Raw genomic sequence first — 20,559 nt, forward strand, 5'->3', positions numbered from 1 at the left:
TGCTATTAAAAATACCACATTGCTAATAAATTTACTAGATTCTTGAACCCGAGCACTATTACCTGGGTAGAATATATATATACTGACTGAAAAAGTAGGAACAGGACAGTGAACATCAGTTTGTACATTGTATTAAGCCAGTTGAGTGCTCTAGGCAATGTCTGAATCAATGTCCTATTTTTAGGACTTCAGTCTTTATTCATGATGCAAACTACCCCATCACATATAAGAGGATTTTGAAAAAGCCTAAGCAATTTATTTCACATTAAAAACTTTGCATGCATGTTAAGTATTTATTCAGGCAGGTTATTTCAAGACATATGTTAACATCAATAGGCAAAATGTATCTTTTTATCATCTATGTATTCTTACATAGGTTGGACATAATGTTTAGCAATATTAATAACAAGTTACTGAATCATTATTTAATCCAAAGGTGTATTAACAACTTAAATATCAATACATCCTCTCACATTTGAAAATATTAAGACCTTGAGCTAACAGTGAAATATTTAGACATTGTTGCAGTCATTTCAGCCAAATACAATATTGGTGAGGCTGCACCTTGAATCCAGTGTTGGGCTCCTCGCGAGAAGAAAGACATTGAGGTGCTGGAGCACATCCAGAGAAAAGCAGCTGAGAGAACTTGGCTGGCTTAAGGTGGCTGAGGACAGAGTTTACCCCTCACTACAAAACTACCTGAAAGAAGGCTGTAGTGAGGTGAGGGCTGGCCTCTTCTCCCAAGTAAAAATGTGACAGGATAAGAGGAAATGGCCTCAAGTTGCACTAGGGAAGGTTAAGATTGAATAGTAGGAAACAAATTGTCAGTGCAAAAGGTTGTCAGTCACTAGAACAGGCTTCCCAGGGACGTGGTGGAGGTATTTAAAAGATGTGTAGCTGTGGTGCTGAGGGACATGGTTTAGTGCAATTAGCAGTGCTAATTGTTGGACCTGATGATCTTAAACAGGTTTTCCAACCAACACAATTCTGTGATTGTGTAACATGAACCACATCTTCAGCCTAGCTCTTTCAATGGAAACAGTGAAAACCACGTACCTGTTTTTTCCCTTTTAGCATCAAGATGTTGGTAACTTTGCCAAAAGGGAGACCCAATGAAATTATGTCTGATTCAGTAGCTTGACCTGGAATTTGACGAATATGAAGGACACGTGAAGGGGAGTGTGGCCACCCATCTCGTTTGAATTTCTTCTTTTTATTCCCATTATCTAAAATATTCCAGGAAGGAAGGATGGACAAGCAAACAAGACAAACTTATTGCAATGTAGATATCAAAACCCAAACTTCTGTCTCAGAACTGACATTTACTTATCTATAGCTCTTTGAATCCCAAGTAAAGACAGTTCCTATATAACTACAAGACAATTTAAAACAACCCCTTCAGCTACTCCAAATATCCACTATAATGGGAATGGTTGTGTGTTTGGGGTTTGTTTGTTTGCTTATTTACTTGTGTTATTTTAAATTTTTTTGAAGTCTTACAGAAAGGCAAATAACATCTTCCTGAATGCCCTTGTAACATATTTACAAAATATTAATTACACAGAAAAGGAGCAATTAGCACTTGCGAGATAATAAATGAATTTTTTTTATTACTATCTTCTTTTCCTGCCTGGCATGTGTCTTAATTAGATTCAGTTGTTATCTCAAATAACTTTTTATTTCATTAAAGAAAGCACACTGTTTCACACAGCTGTAAGTTGTAAATTTAGAGAGGTTGATTGTTTTTTTTGACATATGCTTATTTAGATCTTGTAACAAGTAAATGGCCAATGGCTACATTTTGAAAGAGAGGAATAAAGTCCTTGAGAGCACTTTTAAGCAGAACACCACAACTGGAACAGGCTCAGTGAGGCTGCTCATGGTGATCCTAAGTAATAATAATATTAATATGCTTATTAATAATAGCAATATTATTAATAATTAATGATATTTATATAGTAATAATATTACCAGGGGGCAAAGGGGATATTTGTTTTTTTTAAACCCCAACATTTACAGAGAAAATATGTACTGCTTATATGAAAATCCTTTTCTATATGTACCTTTAGGTGGAGCAGAACTGCTCATGGTCAAAAGCCTCTTACTGACACCCAAAGAAAGAAGCTTGCCAGGTCCACACTAAAAAATAAATAACAAGATTACTAGTAAAAGCTGCTATAGAGAAAAGTTTGATATAACAGCACAACTCCTGAAATTTATTTTTCCCAAGAACACCCCCATTCTATACACATTATTCACTAATGCTGTGACTTGAGGCAGATTTGGTGTATAATCCCAGAACTGGAATGTCTCTATCAAAAGAAGCAAAGAAACAACAACAAGTAGTTATTGAAAAAAAGGTCTTGTGGAAAAAACAAAACAAAACAAAACAAAAAAAAAAACAAACAACAACAACAAAAAAACCACAAAAATGGGAAAAATTTTAACTCTATTTGTTACTGTTTTACATGTTTCAAGATATTAGTGCTATCTTATATGCACTGTTAAAACACTGTTATCAAGAAGGAGTTAATGTTATTCTACATCCAATATTGCCACATTAAACTGAATGGCAGCTAGTGTCATCATACCTATGAGTTAGCATCCACCACAGACACCTCACATACAAGTACTAAGTACACTCCCTGCCATACCCTAGCTCCTCAAAATCATACCCAGAGAATGAATCCAGCAGCTGTAAGTGAACTCAGCATGGTGGACATTTAGCTAGCAGTACTGCTGCACGACCCGCTTTCTGCAATAAAACTCCCCTCAGAATCTATGTCTGACACCAGCTTTTTATTAATGTCATGGTTTAGGTCAGTACAGACCAAACACTGGCATTACTTAGTATGCAATAATTTGATTCATGTGAAGGAGTATAGTTTTGGGGGGCCTTTGCCTCTGCAAAAGACTGAGTTTTAATTGCAAGTACCAGAACAGTGGTCCTGCTGCTTCCCCCTTCTCTGCTGAAAGGAGCAGCAGGTGTCAGGGATGCTAAGTGCATCAGCCACACAAGCTTGATCTCAGACACCCCTTGAGATCCTTCCTTTGAGACCTCCCTTTAAGACAGAGGACAGAACCTTGGCTCTTCACAGTGAGATGGGTGACATTTATGAAAGGAGAGCATCTTCTAGATTGTTTGATCTTTACTGTTCATTAGACTTCTTTGAGCTGTTACTTGTTGATTGGTCTGGTGAGTCATCAGGCAAATATTCCTGTGTCAGTTCAATTTGGCCTGAATCACAACTCCTTTCACAGGTCTGACTGTGTGTTATCTAACAGAAGTCCTATCCTTAACAGCTACATAGCAACATAAGGGAAGTCAAACTGTGGGCATACAACATCAGAATGATGCTGGTTTTTTTCACAAATAAGAGGCTACTTCAGCCTTTGATTAATGGGGCTTCAAATACATACGTAGATATGCTGGACAGTTGAATTCATGTAGAAAGTTATTGCACAAGATTTTGAATTATGAAAAACACCATTCCTATTTTTGTAACTTGGAAAATAATAGTAATTAATAAAAAGATAAGAAATTATATTCCTGAGCCATATGACTTCTCAGCTGAAAGCATTTACCATATTAAGAGGTAACTGTTCTCAGAGAACTGCATAGATATCCTAGTAAGTTAAAATAACAAGTAAATTAGATTCAGCATGTTAGCTTGAGCTCAAATGAAGAAAGCTCTGCCAACACAAGGAAGCTCATAGTCTCTAATGCTCCTGGACGTTTTACCAAAAGCAATTTCTACACTTGTCTATGTGACACTTTACACTTTAGTTCAGCTTTCAATAAAACTCAACAGATTCATTTGAAAATAATTAATTAATCTGAAGGTCAGAATAAGAACTTATATCCCTGTTGTTTCTTTACCCAGTGTACTAAATCAATTTCATCTGTAAAACAACACTAATTTAAAAGTTAATTTCTCAAAGCCATTTATATGTATATCCATTTAGAGAGACAAATACCTTTGTTATTGCAGAAAACAAAAGTTTCTGGTTTGTACACTAGAAGAATTGATGAATGAGCATCACCAATATCAAAGACATTTGTCTCTCCTTAAGCATACTAGGGTCTGTGAAAAAGCACAGTAAAATGTATGGTACAAATGTTGCCTCACTAAGGTGGCACGAGTGTGAATGAGCAAAAGAAGTGGAAATTAGAAATTGCACCATTTCTGTATCAGAAATTTACACTTGAAAGAGCACATGGTGTAAAACTGCAGTACAATCTACTGTTTCACAGGAGTTCCCAGCAGAAGTGGGTGTGAGCCAAATGTAATTATCAGTGAACAGTAATTGAACAATTTGCTGTTCATTTAAACCAAAGAATAAGGTGACACTTCACAGACTTATGACATTTCTTGTACTACTAAAGAGAAAAAAATTCAGTAATGATAAAGTTCTGCATTCAGATAGACATCTTTTGATTTTAATTACAGTCTTCTTACACCAATCATGCCTTTCTAATGTTCAGAAGAGATCGGAGAGGAAGAAGGAGTGGAGATGTTGCCCTCTATGTAAAGAAATGGATTGAGTGTCAGGAGTTGATCCTAAAGAATAGCCACAAGCAGGTTGAAAGCTTATGAGTGGGAATTAGAGAGTGGGACAGCAAAGGAAACCTTGCAACTGGAGTTTACTGCAGGCTGCCTGATCAAGTGAAGCCTATTGATGCATCCTTCTTACTCCAGTTCAAGGAGACATGGAGATCACAGGCTCTCATCCAGCTGGGGGGATTTTAAACACCCTGACATCTGTTGGAGAAATAGCACAACAAGCTGTACACAATCCTGGAGACGCCTGGAGTGCCTAGACAATGACTTATTAAGATGAGAAATTAACAGCCCTACCCAAGGGGATGTGTTATTGGACTTGATGGTCACAAATGCAAGTGAACTAACCAGGCATATCAAAGTTGAAGGCAGCCTGGGCTGCAGATATCATGCACTACTTCAGGAGACAGATAAAAAGCATGGTAAGAATTCTAAATTTTAGGGAATGCAAACTTCCAGCTCTTCAAAGAATAGGATCCAATGGGATACAACCCTCAAGAACAAGGGAGGAGAACAGAGCTGGCAGATCTTTAAGGATGCTTTCCATAGTAGGATTTGAGCCTACTCAAATCCTAAGTTGTATGAAATCAGGCAAGGGAGGAAAGAGACCAGCATGGCTGAGTTGAGGCCTGTTGGTCAAACTAAAAAGGCAAGATGGACCTATACAGGCAGTGAAAGAGAGGACAGGTATCGTGAGATTATAGGAAAGTTGCCCAGTTGTGTAGGGATGAGGTCAGAAAGGAAAAGGTGCAGCCAGGACTGAACTTGGCAGGAGATGTAAATTAAAACAAGAAGGGCTTCTACAAGTATGTAAAACAGAAAGGGAAGGTGAAAGGAAGTGTCCCCTCCCTGATGAGCCACGGTGGTGAACCAATAACAACAAATGAGGACGCTGAGATTCTCAACAATTTCTGTGCCTCAGTCTTCACTGGCAACCCCACTCCTCATGTCTCTCATATTGATGGCCCACAGAATCACATCCTGCATCAAAAAAAGCATGGCCAGCAGATCATGAGAGGTGATTCTGCCACTTTACTCTGCTCTGGTAAGACCTCAGCTGGAGTATTGCATCCAGCTCTGGAGCCCTCAATACAGGAAGGACATGGATATAATGGAGAAGGTGCAGAGGAGGGCCACGAAAATTATCAGGGAGCTGGAACACCTCTCCTACAAAGACAGGCTGAGGAAGCTGGGGTTGTTTAGCCTGGAGAAAAGAAGGCTGTGGGGAGACTTAATAGCAACTTTCCAGTACCTGAGGACAGCCTACAGCTGGAGATGCCTTCGTAAGTCCATCTACAGCTGGAGTGGGACTGTTTGTAAGGGCCTGTGGTGATAGGATGAGGAGCAATGGTTTTAAATGAGAGATGAGTAGATTTGTATCTACAGGTTGCCCAGGGAGGCAGTTGGGGCCTCGTTCCTGGAGATATTCAAGGTGAGGCTTGATGAGGCTCTGAGCAACATGATCTAGGTGAGGGTGTTCCTGCTTCCTGCAGGGGAGTTGGAATAGATGACCTTTAGAGGCCTCTTCCAGCTCAAATTACTCTATGATTCTATGACTGTATTATGATTCACTATCAGAGGTTTTTGTCCTCTTCCAGGTTCTCCCCTCTGACATATCAGGCTGCTCAGCTAAAGTGTATTACTGAGAGAGGCTGCAGTAGAGCAAGGCAAGCAAGGTAGTAAAATAAACTATCAGCAAAAGCAGTCTTATGAATGTGATTATCAAGTGCTGTAAAATTAGTGTGAAAAGTTAAATTTTAAAATTAACATAACATGTGCATTTTCATTCCTAAACCTTCATTTAGTAGGAAGGTTGTAAATTCATCCTAAAGGGCGAAGTCCATATGCAACATTTAAGATGTTCCAGAGATCAAGCAGGCATCATGAAACAGATCCAGTCCTTCCTTAGAAACTGTGGATCAAAAAGAAGATGGCAGCTTTTTCTTAGTTGCATCATTAGCAATTTAAGTTTGCAACCCTTACTAAAGACCTTCATCCTAATTCTTAATAAGCAATTGAATGAGTGAACATTCAATAAACACTATACACAATAAGCCCTGCACAGTCTGAAGATACTTTACCTTAAACTTAAGGTTTTTTTTCTTAAAGTCACACATGTATCTATATAATGTAATTTTGTGTATACTTCTGTGCCATTTTACACTTTTGCTATGCACAAGTTAGAAGATGCTTACCAGACGTAAACATCCAGTAACCAAAATAAACCAATAGTAGGCTGTCTCTTTTGAATTTGGTCAGAAGAAAATTTACATGGCCTAAAAATATAAAAGTGTCTTATGTAGACAATCTGGTTTATAATTTATTATTAAACATTAAAATTGAGGAAGAAATATGGCTAAAAAAAGCCAGAATAGAGATATGGCTATCAGTGTGGTGTCAGCAAAACCCAAGAAGTTTTAATGGACAAAGTAACACATATATGTGAAGGGCTCTAAAGAGATTCCTACCTTTACTCCAACTGCTGAGAAATTTGTAACAGCATTGAAAAAAATTGAGAAAATGAAAGTTAGCAAAATACTGAAACGGTAATGGCAAATAGCTTAAAGGAAGAAAGAAAAACATTGCTATAAAAAAAATGTGGTGAGCTATGATATTTTTTCCATTGTAAAGGAAATAGTTTTAACAATGCACAGCATGGAGAAAAAGGAAAATTATTAGCAGGATCACAATAGCAATCAACAAAATTTCTACAAAATTTTTATATGAAGCACACCCTTGTTTACCATTATTTTTTTATCCTGGTTCCTTCCAAAACCAGAAAAATGCCTTAATGGGATTCCAGGATGCGATGTTTATCAATAGCTCTACCTTGCTATATATGTCATGTTTAAAAGACATCAACTTTTGTTAAACTGATTTCTGTACCATTGCAGAACTAATTATATATTAAGAAAATAGTATTTCGGGGAAAAAGTTCTCTCTTCCCATGCATCCAAAACACACACATCATGGATTCACAGGAAGGAATCCAAAAGGATTAGTCTCTAAAATTATCAGTCACTCAATTTAAAAGCATTGAACTACTTCTTCTGACATACAAATTTTGAGAGAGTTATGAACTGTCTAAAGGAAAATTACCATTGTCAGCCTAACCATGACACTCTAAGAAAAGGTTTTGGATTATTTGCCTTTTGAGTATATGATTTTCTGCTTTTATTTAAAGCTATTCTCCAGACCAGCGAAAGCCAGAAATTTTTAAGAGGAAGAAAATTTTTAAAAAGAGGAAGAAATTTTTAAGAGGAAGATTCATGTTCTCAATCAAGCATGTAACCCTGCAACTAAAAGCTCTAAGAATTGCACACTCAGATGCAAGTGGTTGGAAAGTATTAAGTCTGAATCATGGTGTGCATCACTATTTACGTATTACTTGATCAAGCTCTAGTCCTCATAGATGAAAGATTTGCATCAAATCAACAATAGAGTATAATACTTCTATTCAGAAGCTGACTTTTCAATTACTATTATATCTTCTAGGAGAGTGCTGCTGTATGCAGGAAAATCATGGTCACACCTGTGGTACCCACAGTTCTCATCATTTTCATCTCATCTGTGTTTTGTTTCCTCCCCACTTAATTAGCAACATTTCTTACCAGCTTCTCACTGAACAAAACTTTCTTAAGCAGTGGTGTCTGTTCCACTTCTTCATCTGTTGCAACAATAAACCTGCCACTGTGAGAACCATCCTTTAGATTAAAGCTTCAGTATTAATACAGTAATTACATAAATGAGGGCAAAGTTGTAATTTCAGACTGTCTGAAGACTAAGGAGACTGAACAGAATTAGTATGCTCCTGGTTTTGTTTATGTTCTCCCCTGCATGCAGAAAGCCTACATATTTTATTAAATGAGTGCTCCATCTTTTCAGTCTATATAGACAACCTCTTTACCTCTCATATTCCATCCTAAGTATCATTACTTGCACAAAATGAACTTTTCCCTTCAGCAACAAGACAGCCTCTAACAGTATTCATTTCTTCTACAAATTAACTAGTGAAATAATAATTTTCCCTGACCAAAGAATACTGCAAAGAGATTTAATACTGCTGCTAAAATAATTTTACTGCTAGACATTACTTCTTTAGTAGGCTTTACTCTAGCCTTTTGCTTACAAACATAGAATCATGGGAGAAAAAAGATCCTGAGAAGAAAACCCATAAAGCAGATACAACTCTGGAACTGTTTTAATCAACACATCCTGTTGATGTTCTCTGTGATTTATAAAAAAAAAACAAAAAACAAAAAACCAAAACAGTTTTACATTAGATTGCTCTGGTTAATCAAGTTGTTAACACTTACTCGACTAGAACAGAGTTTTTATCTAGTCTTTGGACTGCATGTTTTGAGAACTCTGGATACTACTGAGACCTGGCTTTCCTGTTTTGTGTTGAGTTCCTCTCCCTATCTTTCAAGGTACAGACTCAAACAGCAAACAGTATTATGATAAACAACCTCTTCAAAGGAATGTTATTCTAATCATGTTAGACTACAGTTGTCATGAGCATGCACTAAAAATTTCAATTTTGTACACAAAACTGATAAACCCTGGGCTTCAAAACAAAATTTGTAAAAACAAAAAATTCCTAATCAATCATAATCTTGTTCCTTGATGATTTTACAAAGACTGTATTTATATTATGACTGTCTAATCCTCAAACCAACAGAAAGGAAAAATCAAGCAGCAAAAGCAAGCAACAGATAGCCAGGGCAAAAGGGAAACACAGCACAGTCAGAACCACCTTTACAATAATATAATTCCCACCGTTGGATATGCATAAGCATACACTCATACACTTAAGACTTATTTCACATGATGGCAAGAATGAAACTGCCATTAGCAAATCAATTTCCCTACAAAAAGCATGTTATCGGGTCTTCTGCAGAGAAGGCTTAGCAGTGAAGAATCATGTTCAAGATACTTTTACATTTTTAAAGCAATTAGTTTTACTTCCATACACTTGCTTTCTGGTTTAGAAAACATAGCTATTCTACATACACAAGCTTTATTTCAATAAAATGAAAGGCATGTATTAGTGGATAAAGCAGAATCATGTAGAATAAAAGGATATTATATATATTCATCATTGACCAACTTACATAACACTTCCAGACTAAAGGCACTGAAGACAGCTCAGTTTCTGAAGCAACAGGTAACTTCTTTTAGTCTTGAAATCAAAATCTAGAATTGTAAAGAATACAGAAATTAATTTATTTTGTTTATCAGGAAGTGACTACCTTAGCTCATGCATTAGTTTTACCTATATGACTGGACAATATACTTAGTTCTACTATTTTGGTACACCACACTTACAAATACTTTTTTGTCTGGTAGAGAAAAACCAAAGGGAAAAATAAAACATTAAAAACCCAAACAGCTCAAGAAACTGTGAGTATCTGCAGTTTGCATTCATCTTTGGAAACTGGGCAGTTTTATGAGGACAGGAAGCATTCCTATATCTTCACCAAATTTTACTAGACATAAACAAAATGAAAATAAAAAAACATGTGCAGCTACCTAAAGACAAGAAAAAGTTTACCAGTCCTCAGTTGATCTGATCCCAAACCAGAAGACATGGTAGGATTTGACTTCTGCTCACATAAGAAGTGGGTTTGGATCATCCTTATTCTCCTTCTCAGGAGTCAGCAATATTTTGTTTAAATTGCAATGGTCCTAGTAGGGAGAACAGACCCCCCTGTGCACTCATGTGAAAAGTATACACTTGCACAGAGTGTAAGTATGCAAACACTATTTTGATTCCCCTGCTTCTGGTAGTCACTACTGAGAAAGAATGATAAGTCTTCTCCTTGGCTTTAAATGCCACTCTAATACAGTGTCTTTTAATAAGTAAGAATGGCAGTAAGTTACATTACTTGTAGTACAGTAGTAAGAAAGTTAATTGCAAAGAAAATGCCTAGGTAATTTAGACCTGTGAGCATTCATTCCATTGGCTTTCAGGAGAAATTCAGTGTGGTTTCCTGGTCTGAGAGCTGCCCTGAGCAGAGGTAGTCACCACTTACCACTATCGTGTTTCCACGGCTCCCCCTGCAGTCACCAACATCTCCAAGGTGGATCAGTACCAGCATAACTTACTGTGCAGCTCACACAGGACAACTCTGGAGCAGATGGGGAGGTGCAGAAATGTGCTGCTGGCAGTCCCAAGTTTGACACAGCTTTAGGTAACAGGGAAACAGCAAGAGCAGAGAAGAATGGTACCAACAAGAGCAGTCAAAATACTTTTTCCTTTTCACTTACCCACACTTCACCACGATGCCAATAATGTTGCCTCTTGCTCCACTGTAAAAGCCACGTCTGCAGACCTGAAAAGACAGGCTCTATTTTTACTTGCTGAAATGAATGGGGAAGGTGGGAGGGGTGGGGGGCCGAGGGGGGAGAAGGGGGTGAGGGAGGTTGGGGGGATGTTAAAAAAAAATACAGGCTTCAGCACAAAATTAAGTACAAATAATACAAATGATCAGCAATAGAAAAACTGAAAGCAAGAGTGCAATGTGATGCAACCCTTAATGAGTGCAAAGGAAAAGAATTAAGGAATGTACCTTAAGAAAGAATGGCTATAAGGCATGCTTTTATTACATACCAAATTTTCATCCTCATTTTTTACACAATATTGTTTAATTAGGATATCCTTCAAAAGAAAGCTGACCCAAACACACATGCTTACCACTTAATGCTTCCAGAGGTGTTTCAGCTAGCACAGGATTAGTTCAGCAGAAAACCTGATAAATACTCCCTGGTAGCACCCAGCATACTTAAGTGCTGATCTCACCCCCAGAGGGTACCAAAGCAGGAAAATTATTTTGACTATAGACAAAATCAAACAAACAGTCATTTGATATCTGGTAAGGAAACTCAGATTGGATTGACTTGTATTTTGCTATTTTTATGTTTCTGATTGTGTCAGATGATGCCCATTTCTGATTATATCAGATATTAATAGCAAACAAGTTTGTTCAATGAACAGCAAGCTCATAAGGAGAGAATTTCATTCATGCTAGGCCTACATTAGATATTTTTGACAAGCACATGACTCAGAGTGGGTTAGAAAGAGATACTGATGAAAGAACTACATGCAGGAAGATGTAAGCTATGCAATACTGCCCTATGTAGAATACAAATCTGATGCCTCTTAAGAGCCTGAACATCGTCTTAGAGATTTTGTTCTGAAGAGCACCAAAAAAACCAAACCAAACCAAACCAAAGCAAAAAAACCAACAAAAAAAAAACCAACAAAAAAACCCCAAAACCACAAACCATCAACCCACCCCCCCAAAAAAAAACCAAAAAACCCAAACCTGCCAAAAGTTGGTTTAAGAAAAGTTTAAATTTGTTTTACTTTAAATTATTAATTCTAGGGCAGTTTCAATTAACCATGATCTTAACAGCTTGCAATGAACAGTATGAAGATCCTGCAGCAAGCCTCACAAAATAATCAGCAACTTCTAACAAAAAAAGAACAACCTTCAACCACCCCCGCAAAAAACAGTCCCCCAAAGCCATCCTAAACCATCACAGGGAAGATCCAACAAATCAGTGCATACTCAAACTCAGCCACCTGTACCATTAATGAAACACCTCAGAAAGCAATACTTCAGAAAAATTATTGAAAAAACACTCAGCTGAGTCACCTTTAATGTGCCTGGCTCTATAACAAGCAAGTTTACTAATAAGGTAGAAATGAAAAAAAAAAAAAAAAAAAAATAAAATTCAAAAACAGGTTGCAAAAGGAACCCATCACATCATCTGAAAGAGAATAGAGACCATAGGAACCATACAATCAGCTTAGAAATTCCACAAACTAAGAGAAAAAAAAATACTATTCTCAAGTAGATTAAAAGAAAAATGAGAATTCAAATTCTTCCTAGCACATTTGACTGATTAAACAAGGAGACGAATGCTTCAGTGAGAACTTCCTTAATTTTCAATTTTCCAAAAAGTAGTTTCAAAGCAAATGTGGAAAAGGCTGCTGATAGCAATATTACTGATTACATTTTTCAATGTTCTCCAAAACTATAGTTCTCCACACTACTTGCTTTTTGATTGATCAGCATTTATGCACAAACAGTCTCACCAACCTGCATTCCTACCGAGGCTTCCACTGCCAAAAGATGTCAGAAAAGTTTGTTCTGCACTGCTTTGAGGCATAAGAAAGACGGATGGACAGACAGATGACGGACGGACGGACAGAAAGACGGAGAGAACAGCTAAGATTTTACAGGGCTCTGAGGCACTTTAAGTTAATTATATATATATATATATAATGAGCTTGGCTTATTAGTTTCAACTTAATAAACATTATCAAGACAAATGGCAGAAGTGAAGTGACCATCGCACTGCCCCAGCAATGGAAGCACAGAACTTCCAACTTGCTAGAAATAATCTTACCTCCTGAGGACCATATACAGTGTAAACTTTATCACTGTAACAGCTCACCGTAGTTACGGCCTTTGGTACAGTCTATAAAAAATGGCATTTAGGGCTACACAATAAACTGTTCCGATTATCGATCAACCTTACAGAAGAGATGTCAGCCAGCTCACTCTCAGACGCGCGCTTCTGCCAGGCTCCAGCGACACGGCAAGCACCGGCACCTCAACTCGTTTCTCCTACGGACCCGGCTGGAGGCATAAAAGTTGAGTTACCACATGAAACTGAAACCGCGACCCTCACTCACCGTTAAGCAAGCAGCGCTCCAAAGGGCTCTGGAACCCGTTAAGAGAGGTTAAGTAAAACACGGTCAAAAACGCGCCCGAAGAAGCAGCCGAGAAGCGAACGCCGCCGCTCCGGAGTTACGGGAGGGCAGCGCGGGGCTCCGCGGCACCCGCTGAGCGAAGGGCGGCTGCCGAAGGACTGTAAGCAGCCCCCGGCCCTTCTGGGGAATCAAAAAGAAGGGAAAAAAAAAAATTAAAGGCGAAAAAAACAGAGAAACCCGCAGGCGATGGATCCCTCGGAGATCTCCGCGAAAGCACCGATCTCTCAGCTCCCGACAAGCAGCTGCTCCGCTCCTTGCATCCAGACCTGACGGAGCAGACCCGACACCTGACGAAGTGGACCCGGCACCTGACAGTGCATTCCCAGCAATAGCCCCTCCCAAATCCAGCCCCTCCGGAACCCGGCCCCCCGGCACCCACCTTTCCCCTCGCTCCTCCGGCCAGGGGTACCTCCCTCGGCCCTTTCACCCCACCCCCGGAGCGGCAGCCCCCCGCTCACGGGAGGAAGGAGCCGAGCTGGCCCGGCCCAGCCCAGCCCGGCCCCCCGCCCCGCCCCGGGGGCTGCCAGGTGAAGCCCTAGAGGGGACCTCTGTCCCCATGGCGAACTGCTGCCACCCGCCCCTCATGGCGGCCCCGGGGGCAGGGCAGCGGCGGCCAGAACTAACCCATCCACGGTCCTGCAGGGTTCAATGGGACCGGGACTGGGATGACAGGGAGGAGCAGCCGCTGCCCCCCCAACCCCGCCCCTCCCCTCCCCTCCCTGGCGCCTGCGCTCCGAGGTGGCGGGGGGAGCAGACGCGCACGCGCCAGGGTTGCCGCGGGTGTCCCCCTCCCCTCCACTCCCCCCGAGACCCTCCACTCCCCCCCTAACCCCTCTACCACCCCCTCGGGTGGTCGCCTGCCCCTCGCCCCCTCCCTCCTCCCCGCCCACCTCCGCGCTTGTGTGTGTGTAGCTTCATGTCATGAGGTCAGGAGGAAATGTGTTCCTCTAATCTGTGCCCCGTGTAGGACAGATTTTAGGGCCTTCCCTGAAGAAACTCCTTCTCTGGGCTATGGTGTTAAAGAGATGCGTAGCCTCAATCAAATGGATGAGAGTCACAAGGCAATCTTGGCGTTATGTAAGTCCTGTGACTCACACAGACATCAGTGGGAAATAGAGACCTGCCCCACTGCTGGGGATAAAGCTCTTTTTGTATTACATCTCCATAGAAATACTAAGTATGGAGGTTTCTCATGTCACTCTTGACACATCTAAGAACATGGGAGGAGATGTGTCTTCAGGGTTGAAAAATTCTACCTGAGATGTCAGTGCTTCACACAGTAAGAAAGTTACCATGTGACAGTGATGGGAACTCTGTACATGTGAGGGTTAGGCTGGGACACTGGGCAGAGGGAGCCCCCATTGGTCTGAAACAAGAAGGATTAATGTGTGTAAGAGATGTCTTAATTTCAAGCCTGGTACCTTGTGACAGTTGTTTATTTGACTGATGCACAGAACTACCTGAAAGTCAAAGCTAAAAGGTAGTGAAGACAAGATGACACTAGAAGAGGGGAGATCGTATGCTTACAGAAGCCACTTTTATGTTGGTGCCCTTATACTGTGAATCCTTGGATACCAAGTGGGAGAAGGCTTGCATTTCTATTTGTTCAGTGCCAAACACAATCACAGAGCATGTGGCAGCATCCTTTACAGGAAGCAATGGGACTGATACATTTGTATCTCCTGGAGTTCACTCAGTGTAAGATTTAGCCTGGCACACAGGCTTTTGGTCACAGAAATCATAGAGTGTTAGGGAAAGGGCCTTGAGAAATCATCAAGTCCAATTCCCCTGCCAGAGCAGGGTCACCTAGTGTAAGTCATAATTCCTGTCATAATTGAAAAGTCTTTTATTCTGACATTGTGCTTTATGTGACCAGTTTTTGAGCATGACATTTCCACAGAATCACAGAAAGTGAGGGGTTGGAAAGAACCTCAAGAACTTGAGTCCAACTCCCCTGCCAGAGCAGAGTCACCTAATGTAAGTCATACAGGAACACATCCAGGTGGGTTTTGAATGTCTCCAGAGAAGGAGACTCCACAGCCTCCCTGGGCAGCCTGTGCCAGTGCTCTGTCACCCTCAGAGTGAGAAAGTTTTTTCTTACATTTATGTGGAACATCCTATGCTCCAGCTTGTGACTGAATAGAGCCTGGCTCTGTCCTCCTGGCACTGGCCCTTTACATACTTCCAGGCACTCATGAGGTCACCCCTCATGCTCCTCTTCTCCAAGCTATAGACACCCAGCTCCCTCAGCCTTTCCACTCCCTTAATCATCTTTGTGGCCCTGTGCTGCACTCTTTCAAGCATTTCTCTGACCTTCTGGAACTGGGGTGCTCAGAACTGGACACAACATTCCAGATGTGGCCTCACCAGGGCAGAGGAGAGAGGAAGGAGAACCTCTCAACCTCCTACCCACCCCCTTCTAATGCACCCCAGGATGCCATTGGCCTTCTTGGCCACAGGGACACATTGTTGGCTCCTGGTCATCCTTCCAGCCACCCACCAGCACCCCCAGGTCCCTTTCCCCCATGCTGTTCTCCAACAGCTCAGTCCCCAGCCTGTATTGGTACCTGGGGTTGTTCTTTCCCTGGTGCAAGACTCTACACTTCCCTTTGTTGTAATTCATTAAATTTCTCCCTGCCCAGTGTTCCAGCCTGCCCAGGTCCCTCTGAATGGCAGCACAGCCTTCTGGGGTGTCAGCCACTCCTCCCAGCTTTCTGTCATCAGCAGATTTGCTGACAGTGCATTCTGTTCCCTCATCCACGTCACTGATGACCATGTTAAATAGTCCTGCTCCCAGTATTGACCCTTGAGGAACTCTTCTAGAATCAGACTTCCAACTGGACTCCATCCCATTGAGTACATCTCTCTGGCTTCTATCCTACAACCAGCTTCTGATCCACCTCACTACCTGATCATCCAGGCCACATTTCTTCAGTTTAGCTCCAAGGATGCTGTAGGAGGGATGGTGTCAGATGCTATACTGAAATCAAAATAAACTACATCCACTGCACTGCCACCATCTATCCACCTGGTTCTATCCTCGTAGAAGGCTCTCAGGTTGGTTAAAAGTGACTTCCTCTTGGTTAAACCATGTTAAGTGCTCCTAAAGACCCGATTGTCCTTGATAAACCTTGAGACAGGACCCAGAATAAGTTGTTCCATCACTTTTCAGGGAAGAAGGTGAGGCTGACAGCTCTGTAGTTACCTGGGAGAGCAGCCTAGCAATGACATCCACCAGTAACCTCAGCACCCATGGGTGCATCCCATCAGGGCACAAGGATTTTAGGATGTCCAGATTACTTAACTGATCCTTAACCCAGTCCTCATCAGCCAAGGCAAACTCATCTTTTTTCCTGACTTCCTTGATGGCCCTAGTGGTCTGGGGCTCCTGTGGACATCCTCCATCACTATACACAGAGGCAAAGAAGGTGTTCAGCAATTCCACCTTCTTTGTATCCTCTGTCACCAGGGCACCCACCTCAGTCAGCAGTGGGCCTACATTGCCTCTGGTCTTAGTTTTATCTAGCATGTATTTGAAGAAGCCCTTCCTGTTGTCCTTAGCCTCTCTCACAATTCCAAAGAGACTTTAGGTTTTCTAGTTGCCTCTCTGCATTCTCTGACAACAGTCTTATATTCCTTCCTAGTGGCTAGCCCTTCCTTCCATGATCTATAGGTTCCCTTCTTCCAATTGAGTTTACCTAGCAGTTCTCTGTTTAAATCATATGGGTCTCCTGGTTCCCTTTCTTGATCTCCTTCCCACTGGGTTGCTCTGGTCTTGAGCATGGAAGCAGTGCTCCCTGAATGTCAGCCAACTACTCTTTGTCTCTTTACCTTCCAGTACCCTGTCCCATGGGATTTTCCCTAGCAATTGCTTGGAAAGGGCAAAGCTGGCCTTTCTGAAGTCCAGGGTTGCAATTCTACTGAACTCCACCATCTCATGGTCACTGCCCTCAATCTTCACTGCTTGCACCAGACCCTCCTTGTTGGTTAGGACAAGATCCAGCAATGCTCCACTCCTGGTTGGCTCTTCCACCAATTCATCAAGAAGTTATCATCAGTGCACTGGAGGAACCTCCTGGACTGTGAATGGCTGATTTGGCCTTCCAGCAAATATCTGGGTAGTTAAAATGTCTCCATGAGATCCTGGGCCTGTGATCATCAGGCTGCTGCCAGCTGCCTGTAGAATTCCTCATTGACTTCCTCATTCTGATCAAGTCACCTTTAATAGACACTCACCACAATGTACCCTACATTAACTGCCCCTTAATTCTAACCCACAAACTCTCTCAACTAGCTCCTCATCTACTCGTGGACAGAAAACAGGGTTGGAAATTTTCTATACTCATTCTAAACAGCATGTTGTCCGTGCTGTTTAGAATGTATATTGAGAAATACAACATGGTTTATTTCCACTGACTGGAATTTTGTTGAATAGATGTGTTGTGTTTCAGCTCTCTGTTTTATTAGGACATATAAACTGAACTACAGTCTTGTTTGCTTTAAAGAGGTATATGGTGTAACTTAATTAAATAGGAGTTCAAGCAGGAACAGAGGTCTGTATGCAGAGATCCCATTATAGCATCAGGACCTGGGTGCACAATAATTAGCCACTCAGCATGCAAATATGATTAGCCAGACAAAATCGGTCAACATGACCTACTCTAAACAAACTATATTTATCTGTTTTCGGCAGCACAGCTTTTTCTAGAAAATTACTTGTCTTTGAGGTTACTCAGATCAGGTATAAATAAACTAACATATACCATATTTTTCTTATTCATGTCTTATGACCACTACCTGCTATTCCCTGTTTCAATAAACAGATTTGTAGGACAGGAATTATACTTATGAGTTTCAGGGAAATTAATTTATCTGGAAAAAAAATGTTCTTTCTTTTCTTCAAGAAATTTAGTGTCACTTTTGCTCTTGCGAGGTTAACAGGTAAAAAAATATAACTTTCCATCTTTTTCCCAGCACCTACTATTTAGCCATTTTAAACAATACACAGAATTACTGTGAACTTCTGGCTTTCATTCTTATCTTCTAAATTATATGGTAATCATAGTAAATTGGGAGTTTAGACATCTTGTTATATTATTTGTAACTAACTCATTAGGATATGGTTTTAAGTTGTTTTGGGTTTTTTGGTTTTTTTGGTTTTCGGTAGTTGGAACCTGAAAGGTCTAAAACAGGAACCAAAACAAGAGATTTCAACTTTTCCTCTTCCATGACAACACAAGGCCTTCACTAGCAAATGTTACTCAAGAAATAACTGCCCCAAATTAAACCTGACAGTGCACTGGAACTTGCCCTCTCTTCAGCTGTTCTGATCTTACTACTTGTAAGGTCATTTCACAAAATTAATTTTTAAAAAGTAACCTCCTGCACTGTTTTGTTGGGGTCAGTCTAGTTAGCCGAAGTGGGGACAGCAATTTCCAATAGAAGGGTAGAGCAGATACCTGGAGGGTGGCTGCTGGGCAGAAACTTGAACAGGATGTTCCTCTGAGCAAACCAATGCCTTTGAGTGAACCACTAAAAATAATAGCTAGATATTGGGATTTACCATCCTGTGTCTTTCACAAAGGGGCCTGATGCATTGCAGAAACTGGGTGCAGAATCTTAGTAGAATTTTATTGGCAGTGAAGAAAAGGGAGAAACTGTATAGGCCAGTAAAGCTGTGTTTAATTTAGGATGAAAAAAATGTGTGGCCATGGCTCAAAGACAGCTTTATTTCATTTTTTAATTTTTCCTGAGATATAAACTTGATAAATCTCTGTTCAGATGGTAAGCCTGAGAAAGTGTTAAAATATATGTGCTGTTTTAATAGTCATATATTAAGTGACTACTAAGGAGTTTAGTTATAGTTGCTTCACTGTAAAGTCTGAAATAGCTTCATATGGGCAACATGTTCTTGTCATTAATACTTGGATACCATTCAAGGTTATGTTTCCTGTCCTGATTTCAATTCTAAGACCACAGTAAACCTAAAGGTATTTGTTGACAAATGGCAAAAAAATGTTTGTCTATCTCAGAAAATTGCTAGGAAAATGAAGTAACCAAACCATTCGTGTATCTAACCTGCTAACTATAGCTTAAGTGGACTGCATTGCAGGGATTTAGTCTAAGGTTGCAAGGGATCTATGGATTCTTTGTAGGGATCCATGCTACAGTAGGTAACAAAAGACTGAGTGAGGACAACAAAAGATTTTGGCAGAGTTTGGATGTAAAGAATCTTACAGAATGGTGTGTGACATATAGAAATGGCACAAATAGTAAGATCCTTTATTTGTGTTTGTTGATGGCAAACTTTAATTTCTAACCAGAGCATAGAATAAGCTTTGAAGAAAGATCTATAAAAAACTTGGAATGTAAAATTATGTTTCAAAATCAGTATTTGTGCATGTAAACAGAACTGACAGGAGGTGTTAGATTGTGAACCCCCCAGGGAGGTATATGAAATTTTTAAAGTAAATATTTGACAAGCTCCTAGTGTCACCCCAAGTCCAGATTTAAGCTCAGAGGCAGCCATTTGAATCACAGAACAGAGGGTCAGGAGACAAAAGAGAGGTACAGGGTAGGAGCTGGAGCTGCAGTTATACCTCCCGAGATAACTAATGATAAAACAGTACCAAACACATCCTGATGTGTTTGACTGTTCTGAGCCACTCTTTGTCCCATGAAAAAAACCCAGCCAACCAAGGAAAAAAACACAACCAAACTGAAACTCAAAGACAAGAACAAAACTAAATTCAGTGATATAGGCAGTAAGTTTTGGCATGCTCTCAAGCTACTTCATATTACTTACCTGGAAGCACAAATATTATCCATTGGTTATCATTGCATTTTTATTATGCTGAAGTAAGTTTCCCACTGCCACCATTTGCAAACCTTTTTGAAGTTGCTGGATGTGGCAGAGGGGAAAAGCATTCAAGGACTTTTATTAATTAGGGCTTCCTGAAGCAGAAGCTACTGCTAAAGTTGCGATGGCAAGTGGGACTTTCTTAAGAAGCCATCCCATTTTTCCATGGGATGGTCAGGCTGCAGCAAGAGGATGCTGCTCCCCAAAAAAAGGTGAGAGATGAACAGCCACAGAAGGTGGTAGCCTCAGCAGCAGGACGGAGTCCATGGCACCAGAGCAGGGCAGTGGTGATGGCAGCAGGTCCTGTTGACAGTGTGGTGAGCAGCAGACAAAGAGGATGTAACATGCCAGGT

General features: G+C 40.6%; 1 protein-coding gene across 1 annotated transcript in view; it reads right to left on the reverse strand.

The window, feature by feature from the left end:
* Positions 1-16,876, reverse strand: part of PTBP3 (polypyrimidine tract binding protein 3) — a 33,318-nt gene extending 16,442 nt beyond the window's left edge. Inside the window, exons 1-6 of the mRNA XM_030467627.1 lie at positions 16,553-16,876; positions 13,345-13,467; positions 13,136-13,201; positions 12,981-13,052; positions 2,064-2,139; positions 1,057-1,226 (exon numbers count right to left, since the gene is read on the reverse strand). Of these exons, the coding sequence (XP_030323487.1) occupies positions 1,057-1,226; positions 2,064-2,139; positions 12,981-13,052; positions 13,136-13,201; positions 13,345-13,467; positions 16,553-16,876 (831 nt within the window). The remainder of the gene's footprint in view (positions 1-1,056; positions 1,227-2,063; positions 2,140-12,980; positions 13,053-13,135; positions 13,202-13,344; positions 13,468-16,552) is intronic.
* Positions 16,877-20,559: the final 3,683 nt, after the last annotated feature.

This window comes from Calypte anna, chromosome Z (genome assembly GCF_003957555.1).
Source record: "Calypte anna isolate BGI_N300 chromosome Z, bCalAnn1_v1.p, whole genome shotgun sequence".
NCBI classification, from domain to species: domain Eukaryota; kingdom Metazoa; phylum Chordata; class Aves; order Apodiformes; family Trochilidae; genus Calypte; species Calypte anna.